Consider the following 13016-nt stretch of genomic DNA (forward strand, 5'->3'; position numbering starts at 1 on the left):
TCAGGTATAGAGGCACACCTTGTTTTATTGCATCTCACTTTATTGTGCTTTACAAATGGAAGGCAGGGCCTTCTCTACCAGTGAAAATATTATGACCTGCTTTATTGTGGTGATATGGAACTGAACCCACAATATCTTTGATATCTCTGAGGTGTGACTGTATTTGTATATGAATGCCACTCCATTGACCAGAAGAATGCAGGCCTGGAATAGAATTTGATTGTGCCTCTGAAACTCACTCCAGACGGAATGCTCTGATAACCCCCAGTACCTCATGCAAGCATACTTTCCCTTTCTTCAAAGTAATATGGAATTTCATGCACAGAAAGAACCTTAAAATTCACCTTCTCTAACCCCCAATCATATGCTTAAGCATCCCTACAGTCAGGCCAGTCACCTCCTGTTTTCTCCCCAATGGTTGTTTTGGCAGTTCATGGGCCTCATCTGGGACCCAGAGAGGCAGAGCTGAAGGCATCCAAATGCTATTAGTACAGCAGACCAAATACATGTATGTGTGTCCTTTGTATGCCGTACTAAATGTACTAAATGTAAAAACCACTGGGACAAAAGCCTAATTCACAGACAAGCTAGCCTTGGCCATCAGACTTGGCTATGTTACCTACAGAAAAGAGGGTGAATAAATCCCAAAAACAAACTTTATCTCCTTTGCAGTTTTGCAGATGCTGTTTCTGAACCTGGAGACTACTTTCCCTTCAACTATCCACTCATCCACTAAACATTTGTTGAGTACACTTTACATGCCAACTTACCACTAGACGCTCGAGATACAAAGATAGAAAGATGAGATACCACTCAGAAACACAAAGTGGGGTTGGGAAATTAAACAATGACCCCCCCCAAAAATGACAAAACAATGCATTAATTGGTTTAACTGAGAAATGAAAGAAATCTTGTGAGAAGGTAGAGGAAAGAAATAATTCAATGATGACAGAATAAGGGAATGCTTTCCAGAGGAAATGTAGGGTGTAGGTTTTTTATAAAATCAAGTACTTCACTCCCCTTAAGTTGATTTGGACTCCTCTATCACGCCTTTCACATTCACTTGTGTGTGTGTGTGTGTGTGTGTGTGTGTGTGTGTAAGAAAGATCAGGTGGGGTGTTACTAATCATTCTTGTAGAGAAACTTGCAATGCAAAGCGTGACCTCAACACCAGCACCATCCCCTTACCTGAGGTATTAAAAATTCCGAACCTCTTCTTGCCCACTCAACCTCTTCCCACTGAGAACTGAATTTTAACAAGATCAGCAGATGACTCATATGTTCATGAACAGCTAAAAAGCTCATCCTAGGAGAGCCTCATCTCTGCAAATGAGCTTTCCAAGGGGTCAGGATCCCACACCCAAGAAGGGCAGCATTCAATATCTACCTTGGACAGTTCCCAAACTTTTGGTCTTAAGGTCTTGGTACTTTTCAAAGTTATTAAAAACATCAAAGAGATTTGCGTGTGTGGGTTATAGCTTATTGATATTTACCATACTAAAAATTAAAACTAGGAAATAATTTATTTCATTTAAAAACAATAATAAATTCCTACATGTTAACATAACTAACAGTTTCCATGCAAAAATAACCACCTTTCAAAAAAGAAGAGTGCCATGGTTTTACATCTTTGCAAATATTTCTAACATCTGGCTTCATAGAAGACAGAGGCATATCTGCTTCTGCATTATAACTGTTCCCATAACATATGTCAAGTAGGACTCCACTGTTTGCTCATAGAATAAAAGTTTAAAATTCCATTTTAACACATCATTAAGATCACCTCTCCTATGCACTTTTACCTTTGACTCTAAGGGAAACACCATCGCACCCTGAATTGTAACGATTATAATGATTTGTCACAACTGAAAAGAAAATTCTTAACAATCACTTTGAGACAAAAAAAAAAGGCCTGACCTTTGGTGGCGCAGTGGATAAAGCGTCGACCTGGAAATGCTGAGGTCGCCAGTTCGAAACCCTGGGCTTGCCTGGTCAAGGCACATATGGGAGTTGATGCTTCCTGCTCCTCCCCCCTGTCTCTCTCTCCTCTCTCTCCCTCTCTCTCTCTCTCTCTCTCTCTCTCTCTCTCTCTCTGTCTCTCTCTCTCCTCTCTAAAATGAATAAATAAAATAAAAGAAATTTAAAAAATTTAAAAAAAAATGATTTCTTATTTAGGTAAGTTCTTTGGATGTAAAGATTCCACACCCTGCCTTCAAAGACCACCTGGATGATCCTCATAATTGTGTGTTACCATCGGCAAGCCAGATCACCTCTGCCCATCTAACTGGAGATAGGATTAGGTGCACTGAAAATAAAGGGAAGCTATGTATTAAAAAAAATACTTTGTTAGTTATCAATCCTAACCAAATGTAAGGCATTACTACACATTTTCCATATCTCTGGCTATACATTTGCGGTGTTGTGACTTTTTGATGCCATTCTCTTACTTATGAAAAAATAAATCTAACTCGTGCCTGCTCTGTTTTATTCTTTTCCCCAGATCCTGTCTCCAGGTTTCTCTTGCTACTATTTTGTCTCATTGCTTCTTGTGCTCCAAGAACCTTATTTATCTAATTTAGTGTCTTAGCAGCCACAAAAAAATTGGCCCTTGCTCCTGAAGCAAATTTTAAGACAGAAATCATATATCTAAAAGGCACCTTTGGTCATCTAGTCCAATGTTTTACAACCACCAGTCTGCAGATAGGTCAGCCAGAAATTTCGTGCCAGTTCTCAAAAAAGTTAACCACTCTGCTGTTATATGACTATTATAGACCAAATAATCTTAGTCAAATACGCTTATGCTCAGGGCAATTTCTTCCTTAGCAGTCCTCAAAATAATTCTCCTATTTTCACTGGTCCCCAAGTGTAAAAAGGTTGAAAGCCACTGCTCTAGTCCAGCAGTTCCCAATCCTTCATGCACCTCAGAACTGCCATTACTTGGAGAATTAAAGGGAGAAAAAACAATGCCAGAGTCAAACCCCACACCAAAGAAATCCAATGCTCTGTTTTAGACCCAGGCTTCAGAACTTGTTAAAGAAGATTCTAATGTGCAGCCAGAGTTGATAAACTTTAATCCAGTCCAGTTCTTCACTTTACAGATGTGGGGAGGAGAGGGAGGCAGCTAGGTCAGAAAGGAACCTAAGGTAGAACAAGGATTTGAACTCAACCTTCTGGCCAGACAACATGACCATTATTCTTCCATTGTTCTCTTAATTCAGAGTTCTCAACAAAAAGTAAACAACAACAAAAAATGGAGTTTTAGTCTTCTTCCTTTTAAAAAGGGAATTTTTCAAATAACTTGAAAGTATTTTTATATACAATAAGACATATGCACCCATTTTAAGTTTAAAGTTTGATAAGTTAGACAAATTTATGTACAGCCATGTTACCACCTCCCTAGCCTTGATAGAGAAGATTTTCACCAGCCCTGTCTCTTCCATGTCCGCAACCTCCATCCCAGGCCTCAGGCAACAATTACCCTGATTCCTGTCACATAGATCAGTTTTTCCCGTTTTAGAACCTCATATAAATGAAATCATACTGTAGGCATGCTTTTATGTCTGCATTCTTTCACCCAGCATAATTTTTTAAAAATTCAGTGATGTTGTATCAGCAGTTTGTCCCACTGGGTTGCTTCCAGTTTTTGACTCTCACACATAAAGCCACTATGAGCATTTGTGTACAAGTCTTGGGAAGTGTATAAATTTTTATTTCTCTTGAGTAAATAGAGAGGAGTGGAAATGCTGGGCCCACTGTGGCCTGGGATGCAGGGACTCGCAGAAAAGAGTTTAGCTGTGTTGTCAGCCAGGTTGGGCTCGCACACAGGGGGGCGCTGTTCATGAACACAGAAGTCAAAATGCCAACGCCATGGGCCTGTTGGGAGGAGTGGGGAGAAGGTATGTAGAGTGCTGGTAAACAGGAGGCACTTAACGAATGATAACAGAAATAACTGGAGGCAGAACTGGGTTCACTATTCTCAGTGCGGTACTTCTCTACTACCAGTTGCCTCTCCCCACCCGGCCCCTGGACCCTCTCCTGTCTTCCAAGGTGAGGCCATAAAATATGAACTGCCTTCTGAATTAATTTAGAAGTGTTTCTTGGCTTGTTTGTTCCATTAATTGTTAGTTATCTTTTAAGGAGAAATGCCTATCAGTTGGGCAATATTTGCTGGAGATGTTGCCACCAGCGGTGACCAAACCCACTGGTAACTAACTGCAAGTGAACCCGGAAACAGCTTTCCCAGGCTATGACTCCATTTGCATTCACCCAGCCTCTGCCCTCCAGCCCTTTCCTCCAGGCCTGTTCTCCACCTGTGCAGCTCTTTCACACCTCCTGTCAGTGTGCACAGGAACGCTGCCTTTCCCCATGCCCACCGCCCCTCCTCCTCACCCCTGCATCTCCCTGCACTCCTTCCACTTGCAGGACAGAGCAGCAGGATGAGTGACCAATGGCTGACATGTTCTGTTACACTCACACACACACACACCCTCACCTATGTTCAATGGTAAAAATTAGGAAGACTTGAATTTACCAAATAAATCATAAAAGATGCTCTCATAGAATAAGAGGCACTTTTCTCTCACAAAATGTCTCCTCCCTTTTGTAGGCTTGTGAGAAATGAGTCTGCCTTCTCTGAGTAGACAAGCTCCTCTCCCCCATTCCATGTCACCAGCCCCCCTCACTGAGGTGGCTGATGTTCACAAGCACACCTCCCTCCCCCACAAGGCGCTCTCCTGTCCTGCCCTCCAGATTCGTCCCCTGATCAAGGGCCTTTTTAGAGCTCTCCCGCCAAATCCCAGGCCGGCAGACAGGGCTTCTGCCTCAGCCAATTTGGATGCATGCTGCCGGTGAGATTTCCTGAGACACTCTCAGCCTCAACATTAAAACTGCACGAGTCTTCCTTGGGAGGCCTAATAACAGCACATTTCATCTGTGAGCCACTGGATAAACACTAACTGATTAAGCCACTCTCTTTCTTTACGAGCTCCCGGCCTCTGTATAGTGGACTTTCTCCACTGCCCTCAAATTACTCCAGCAGGAAAAAGGCTGGGGCCTGAAGGATCTTTGGGGGGTATTTTAGTCCAAGATAATATTAATGCCAAAGATCTCGCAATAGCAACCCCCACTTGGGAAATGACATGAGGGGGAAGGGCTTCAAATCTATGTTTATCTAGAAGAGACAGAACTGAGATTCTCCTCTCCTGAAGCCAGATCGGTAGACAGAGGAACTTGACTCCATGGTTTAGGGCAGAGTCACTGCAATACAGTCCGTGGTACCAAAAGCAACCTGCCACTTGTTTTTATAAATAAGATCTACTGGAACACAGCCATGTTCATTTACTGTTATCTATAGCTACTCTGACTCTAAATATCAGTTGAGTAGCTGTGACTGAGACTAAAGTATCTGCTGAACCAAAAATTACATAGTATCTGGTCCTGTAGAAAAAGTTAACTGACCCCCAGTATAGGAAACTTAAAGTTTGTTCCCATCTTAGGCATTTCTAAATATCTTTAAGCAAGTCTCCTTGCCTCTCCAGACCTCAGTTTCTACACTCAAGACTGAGAAGCCTCTAAACTGAGTCATTGGCTTGGATTTGTTCTCTCATTGTTCTCTAACTATTAGCATCTAATTTATTAGTTTTATTGCAGCAGACTTCACTGAGGGCAGAAAAGTGATTTGCGAGTCTCATGAATCATTTTAAGCACCAGCCTTGATGCTCAGCTCTAAGTCCATTTATGAAGTGTAACCGAACTGACTTGAATTATGTTTCTATCTTTGCAGAGAGATCTCACAGAATGATGTCTTGGAAGTGATAGAGGCGAATGTGTTCTCCAATCTGCCAAAATTACATGAAATGTAAGCAAGAACCTATGGGGTTTGCTCATGACCATTCTTCGTAATCACCTTAAATTCTGCTTATATTTTTGGGAGGCCCTGGCTCTGCTGTGTTCTCAGAGCCCTACAATTTCATTTTAAATGTCAAAGTCAGCCCAGAGGGCACTCTTAGGGTCCCTCTGACTGGTGGGCCAGGCACCAGTCCAGAACCTAGTCTCTCTCCCAGAGTTGTTTGCATAGTAAACCTAAGAACCTGGCTCTGTGGCTGCAGGCAAGTACTTCCAACTCATCCTCTCATTCCTATTTATTCCACAGTCAAAGCCCAAAGTTAGTCTCTTATGATGTAGTGGAAGGTGAGTAGTCCTAGTCTAACTACTAGTCTATACAATATAATCACCAATAAACCTTGGCCAAGATGTAAAATCATTCTGAGACTTAGTTCTCTTATCTATAAAGTGGCAATGATGTAATTGCATGCCTCATAATATGATACTGTGATGAATGTATGCTATGACATATGATATACATGATATAATGAATATATAATATAAATTATATCTAACACATCAACTGCCATGATTGTGTCATGATTCTTGAGTCCTCTATACTTGCGATCAGATTGCCTTTCTTTTTTATTTTATTTTATTTTTTCAGAGACAGAGAGTCAGAGAGACAGATAGACAGGGACAGACCGACAGGAACGGAGAGATGAAAAGCATCAATCATTAGTTTTTTATTGCGCATTGTGACACCTTAGTTGCTCATTGATTGCTTTCTCATATGTGCCTTGACCGTGGGCCTTCAGCAGACCAAGTAACCCCTTGCTCGAGCCAGCAACTTTGGGTCCAAGCTGCTGAGCTTTTGCTCAAACCAGGTGAGCCTGCTCTCAAGCAGGCGACCTCGGGGTCTCAAACCTGGGTCCTCGGCATCCCAATCTGACACTCTATCCACTGCGCCACTGCCTGGTCAAGCCAGATTGCCTTTCTTTGTTAACAATCTAGTTTATAACATGTCAATACTCATACAGATCCACTCTGTCTCCCATCAGCTTAAAATTATCAAAAATTACTTCATAGAATCACAGAATGTGAAGGCTAGAAGAGACTTTAGAAACTATTTCATCCAGAATTTTCCAAAGTAGATTGTGTAATGTTAAACACTCGGGAATTTATTTTGTTTAAAAAAGATGAAAACAATATTCTATAGTCAAATAAAACTGGGAAACATTGAGAAAATAAAAATAAATCTAGATTCACTTATTATAGGAAAATTTCTCAGAACCTTTAATATACAGTTGGAAACTCCAAAAATAATATTGTTTTAAGGAATTCTCAAACTCATGTCATTTGAGAGGTTTCTTCTGTGGAGCATTTATTAACATCTCACAACATTTCCATGAAACACAGTGTATGGCCAGTAGTCATGGACATCATAGCCGCCAGGCAGGTACAGATTGACATTAGATTTGAACAGAAGATACAATAGAGCCAAAAACTGATGAGCCATTCCTTTATTCTAGCTTCGTAACTGGCTGGTGAGTAAACACAAACACACGGGGCACCAAAACCCACTCACACATTCTCTGTTTCCACAACTAGGAGGATCTTTTCTGGTTTATCCTAGATTCAAAGGCCCCCCACCAGTCTAAGTTACCTCTGGTTCTCTATCTCATTCCCTCTGCACAAACTCTGCAAAAACATGGCTTCTCCTCCAGCACTCAGCCATCATGGCTGCCTTTTCTGCAAAAATGGTCTCCTCTTTCCTCCTTTTTCTTCTCTTAAAACCTTTTGGTGTAGAGACCTGAAGATGGCAGCAGAGTAGGCAGATGCACAGACTCCCAGCTCACACCACCAAACTGGATTATAAACTAATTTATGAACAATCAGTATGAAAAACCAAATCTGGACTACAAGAACAGTTCTCAAAAACCAAGGAGCAAAGAAGAAGCCACAACAAACCTGGAAACGAGCAACTGAATCTCCCCTGCTTACAGGAACGAAGGGGGGGGGGGGTAAGGCTGAGAGCCCAGAAGGGATCTCACTCCAAGAAGAGAGCAGTAAATAGTGCTCACAGCTACTTTCCTGGTGACCAGGGAACAAGGGGTGTTGAAAGGGCAAGCTTCTCTTCCAAAAAGAAAGGGGAGAGAGAGAGAGACAGACGGTGAGGGGGAGAGGAATAAAGGTGCTGACCTGAAATGCTGACTCATTAAGTGCTGGAGGTGGTCATAGCTGGGGGAGGGGTTGATCCTTCCACAAAAGAGAATACAAAGTACTTCCAGGTCACAGATCTCCAGACATCTCTCCAGCTCCAATCAGCGCAACAAGACACAGCTGAAAACAAGAAGTGGGGAGGAGGGGCAGTAATTCAGGTCTCCATGGAGATCTGAGATACACTTCCCCCTACTGAAGTTGAGAAAGCAACCCACCCCAGAGAGGTTAACTGGCAGAGCTCAGGTTACACCCACCACATTCCTGGATACAGTTTCAAATGAGCCCCCTGCTGAGAACAGCAAACAAGACAATCACCTGTTAAGAAAAAAACAAATCAAGACTTCAAAGCAGCCCAAATTCGAAAGTGGATTACAAATAATAGCTGATGCCAACCCAAGAAGATCTAGAAATAACACAATTGAAAACTGGAGGCAGACAACACCAAGGCTAGACTCAACCAGCTCTACAAACAAAACACCCAAATACATAGATATGAGAAGACAGAGAAGTGCAATTCAAATGAAACCACAAGAGAAACATCCAGAAAATGAACTGAGTGATATGGAAATAACCAAACTTCTGGATGCAGAGTTCAAAATAATGATTGTAAGGATACTTAGGGATTTTAGAACAACAATGGATGGTCATTACAAACATCTAAATAAAGAAATAGCAAGTATAAAAAAGGATATTGAAATATTAAAAAAGAATCAGTCTGAGATGACAAATACAATATCAGAAATGAAGACCACAATGAAAGGAATTAAAAACAGGATGGATAGAGCTGAGGATCGAATCAGCAAGTTGGAGGACAACTGGAATGAAGGCATAAAAGCAGAGAAGAAAAAGGAAAAGAGACTCAAAAAGTCTGAGGAAACTCTTAGAGAGTTCTGTGACAACATAAAGAGAAATAACATCCGCATCATAGGGGTTCCTGAAGGAGAAAGAACAAGGGATAGAGGCTTTGTTCAATCATATCATAGCTGAAAACTTCCCTAAATTAATGCAGGAGAAACTCTCACAAGCTCAAGAATCACAGAGAACTCCATTAAAGAGAAACCCAAAGAAACCTACACCAAGACACATCATAATTAAAATACCAAAGCTAAGTGATAAAGAGAAAGTATTAAAAGCTACGAGATAAAAAAAAGGCTATCAACTACAGAGGAGCTCTCATAAGAATGACATCAGACTTATCAACAGAAACACTTGAGGTCAGAAGGGAATGGCAAGAAATATTCAAAGTAATGCAGAACAAGAACCTACAACCAAGACTATATTATCCAGCAAGGCTATCATTTAAAATTGAAGGAGAAATAAAAAGCTTCCCAGACAAAAAAAAATTAGGACATCATTACAACCAAACCAATGCTGCAGGAAATGTTAAGGGGCATGGTGTAAACAGATCAAAGTTTGAAAAGAATATAGCAAAAGAGGAATACAGCTTTAAAGAATAAAGTGGCAATAAACAACTATATATCAATAATAACCTTAAATGTAAATGGATTAAATGATCAAATCGAAAGACATAGGGTAGCTGCATGGATAAGAAAACAGGACCCATACATATGCTGTCTACAAGGGAGACACCTTAAAACAAAAGATGCACATAGATTGAAGGTAAAAGGATGGAAAAAAACATTTCATGCAAATGGAAATGAAAAAAAAAAACTGGGGTAGAAATATTATATCAGACAAAATGGACCTTAAAACAAAAATATAGTAAGAGACAAAGAAGGCCACTACATAATGATAAAGGGAGCAATCCAACAGGAAGATATAACTATTATAAATATCTACACACCTAATATAGGAGCACCTAAATATATAAAGCAGACCTTGATGGATTTAAAGGACGAGATGAACAGCAATACTATAATAGTAGGGGATTTTAATACCCCACTAACATCACTAGATAGATCCTCAAGAAAAAAAAATTAACAAAGAAACAGCAGACGAAAAGGACACACTAGATCAACTCGATTTAATAGACATTTTCAGAACATTTCACCCTAAAGCAGCAGAATATACATTCTTTTCAAGTGCTCATGGTACATTCTCTAGGGTAGACCACATGTTAGGGCACAAAAGCAGTCTCAACAAATTTAAGAAGAATGAAATCATATTAAGCATTTTCTCCAATCACAATGGCATGAAACTAGAAATCAACCACAACAGAAAAGCTCAAAAATTCTCAAACTCATGGAAACTAAATAGCGGGCTGTTAAATAATGAATGGATTAAGAATGAGATCAAAGAAAAAATAAAAAAATTTCTAGAAACGAATGATAATGAGCATACAACAACTCAAAATTTATGGGACACAGCAAAAGCAGTACTGAGAGGGAAGTTGATAGCAATACAGGCACACTTTAAGAAAATAGAAAAAGCTCAAATAAACAACTTAACCCTACATCTAAAAGAACTAGAAAAAGAACAGCAAGTAAAGCCCAAATGTAGTACAAGGAAGGAAATAATAAAGATCAAAGCAGAAATAAATGACATAGAGGATAAAGAAACAATAGAGAGGATCAATGAAACTAGGAGCTGGTTCTTTGAAAAAGTAAACAAGATTGATGAACCTTTAAGTAGACTCACCAAGAAAAAAAGAGAGAGGACTCAAATAAATAAAATTAGAAATGAGAGTGGAGAAATAACAACTGACACAACAGAAATACAAAATATTGTAAGAAAATACTATGAAGAACTGTATGCCAAAAACCTAGACAACATAGATGAAATGGACAAATTCCTTGAAACATACAATCTTCCAAAAATAAATCTGGAAGAATCAGAAAACCTAAACAGACCAATTACACCAAATTAGATTGAAACAGTTATCAAAAAACTCCCAACAAAGAAAAGTCCTGGGCCAGATGGCTTCACAACTGAATTCTACCAAATATTCAAAGAAGAACTAACTCTTATCCTTCTCAAGCTATTTCAAAAAATTCAAGAAGAAGGAAGACTTCCAAGCTCCTTTTCTGAGGCGAGCATAATTCTGATTCCAAAACCAGGCAAAGACAACACAAAGAAAGAAAAGTATAGGCCAATATCCCTGATGAATATAGATGCTAAAAGTCTCAACAAAATATTAGCAAACTGGATCCAACAATATATGGAAAAAATCATACATCATGATCAAGTGGGATTTATTGTGGGGAGGGAAGGCTGGTACAATATTCGCAAATCAATCAATGTGATTCATCACATAAACAAAAGGAAGGAGAAAAACCACATGATAATTTCAATAGATGCAGAAAAGCATTTGATAAAATCCAGCACCCATTCATGATCAAAACTCTCAACAAAGTAGGAATACAGGGAACATACCTCAACATGATAAAAGCCATCTATGACAAACCCACAGCCAACATCATACTCAATGGGCAAATATTAAAAGCAATCCCCTTAAGATCAGGAACAAGGCAGCGGTGCCCCCTTTCACCACTCTTATTCAACATAGTCCTGGAAGTCCTAGCCACAGACAATCAGATAATCAGACAAAAAGAAGAAATAAAAGGCATTCAGGTTGGAAAAGAAGAAGTAAAACTATCATTATTTGCAGATGATATGATATTTTATATAGAAAACCCTAAAGTCTCAGTCAAAAAACTACTGGACCTGATAAATGAATTCAGCAAAGTGGCAGGATATAAAATTAATACTCAGAAATTGGAGGTATTTTTATACACCAACAATGAACAGTCAGAAAGAGAAATTAAGAAAACAATCCCCTTCACTATTAGAACCAAAAAAAATAAAGTACCTAGGAGTAAACTTAACCAAGGAGACTAAAGACTTGTACTCGGAAAATTATAAAACATTGATAAAAGAAATCAAGGAAGATACAAACAAGTGGAAACATATACTGTGCTTATGGTTAGGAAGAATAAACATCATTAAAATGTCTATATTACCCAAAGCAATTTATAAATTCAATGCAATACCAATAAAATACCAATGACATACTTTAAAGATATAGATCACATATTCCAAAAATTTATATGGAACCAAAAGAGAACACGAATAACCTCAGTAATCTTAAAAAAGAAGAATAAAGGGAGAGGTATCACACTTCCTGATATCAAGCTATACTACAAGGCCATTGTACTCAAAACAGCCTGGTACTGGCATAAGAATAGGCACATAGATCAATGGAACAGAACGGAGAACCCAGATATAAACCCACAGCTCTATGGACAACTGATATTTGACAAAGGAGGTAAGGGCATACAATGGAGTAAAGATAGCCTTTTTAATAAATGGTGTTTGGAAAATTGGTCAGCTACCTTCAAAAAAATGAAACTAGAACACCAACTTACACCATTCACAAAAATAAACTCAAAATGGATAAAAGACTTAAATGTAAGCCATGAAACCATAAGCATCTTAGAAGAAAACATAGGCAGTAAGCTCTCCGACATCTTTCACAGCAATATATTTGCTGATGTACCTCCACGGGCAAGTGAACTAAAAAACAGGATAAACAAATGGTACTATATCAAACTAAAAAGCTTTTGCACAGCCAAAGACAATAAGAACAGAATAAAAAGACAAACTACACAATGGGAGAACATATTTGACAGTATGTCTGATAAGGGGTTAGTAACCAAAATTTATAAAGAATTTGTAAATCTCAACACCAGGAAGACAAACAATCCAATCAAAAAACGGGAAAAAGAAATGAATAGACATTTCTCCAAAGAAGAAATACAGATGGCCAATAGGCATATGAAAAAATGCTCAACATCACTAATCATTAGAAAAATGCAAATTAAAACCACAATGAGATATCACCTCACACCAGTCAGAATGGTGCTCATCAACAAAACAACACAAAATAAGTGCTGGCGAGGATGTGGAGAAAAGGGAACCCTCCTGCACTGCTGGTGGGAATGCAGACTGATGCAGCCTCTGTGGAAAACAGTATGGAGATTCCTCAAAAAATTGAAAATCGAACTGCCTTT

General features: G+C 39.2%; 1 protein-coding gene across 1 annotated transcript in view; it reads left to right on the forward strand.

Moving 5' to 3' along the window:
- The window catches only part of FSHR (follicle stimulating hormone receptor), a 215966-nt gene that overhangs the window by 113834 nt on the left and 89116 nt on the right, over positions 1-13016 (forward strand). The window contains exon 3 of the mRNA XM_066372724.1: positions 5783-5857. Coding sequence (XP_066228821.1) covers positions 5783-5857 — 75 coding nt within the window. The remainder of the gene's footprint in view (positions 1-5782; positions 5858-13016) is intronic.

Source organism: Saccopteryx leptura, chromosome 3 (genome assembly GCF_036850995.1).
Source record: "Saccopteryx leptura isolate mSacLep1 chromosome 3, mSacLep1_pri_phased_curated, whole genome shotgun sequence".
NCBI classification, from domain to species: Eukaryota; Metazoa; Chordata; class Mammalia; order Chiroptera; family Emballonuridae; genus Saccopteryx; species Saccopteryx leptura.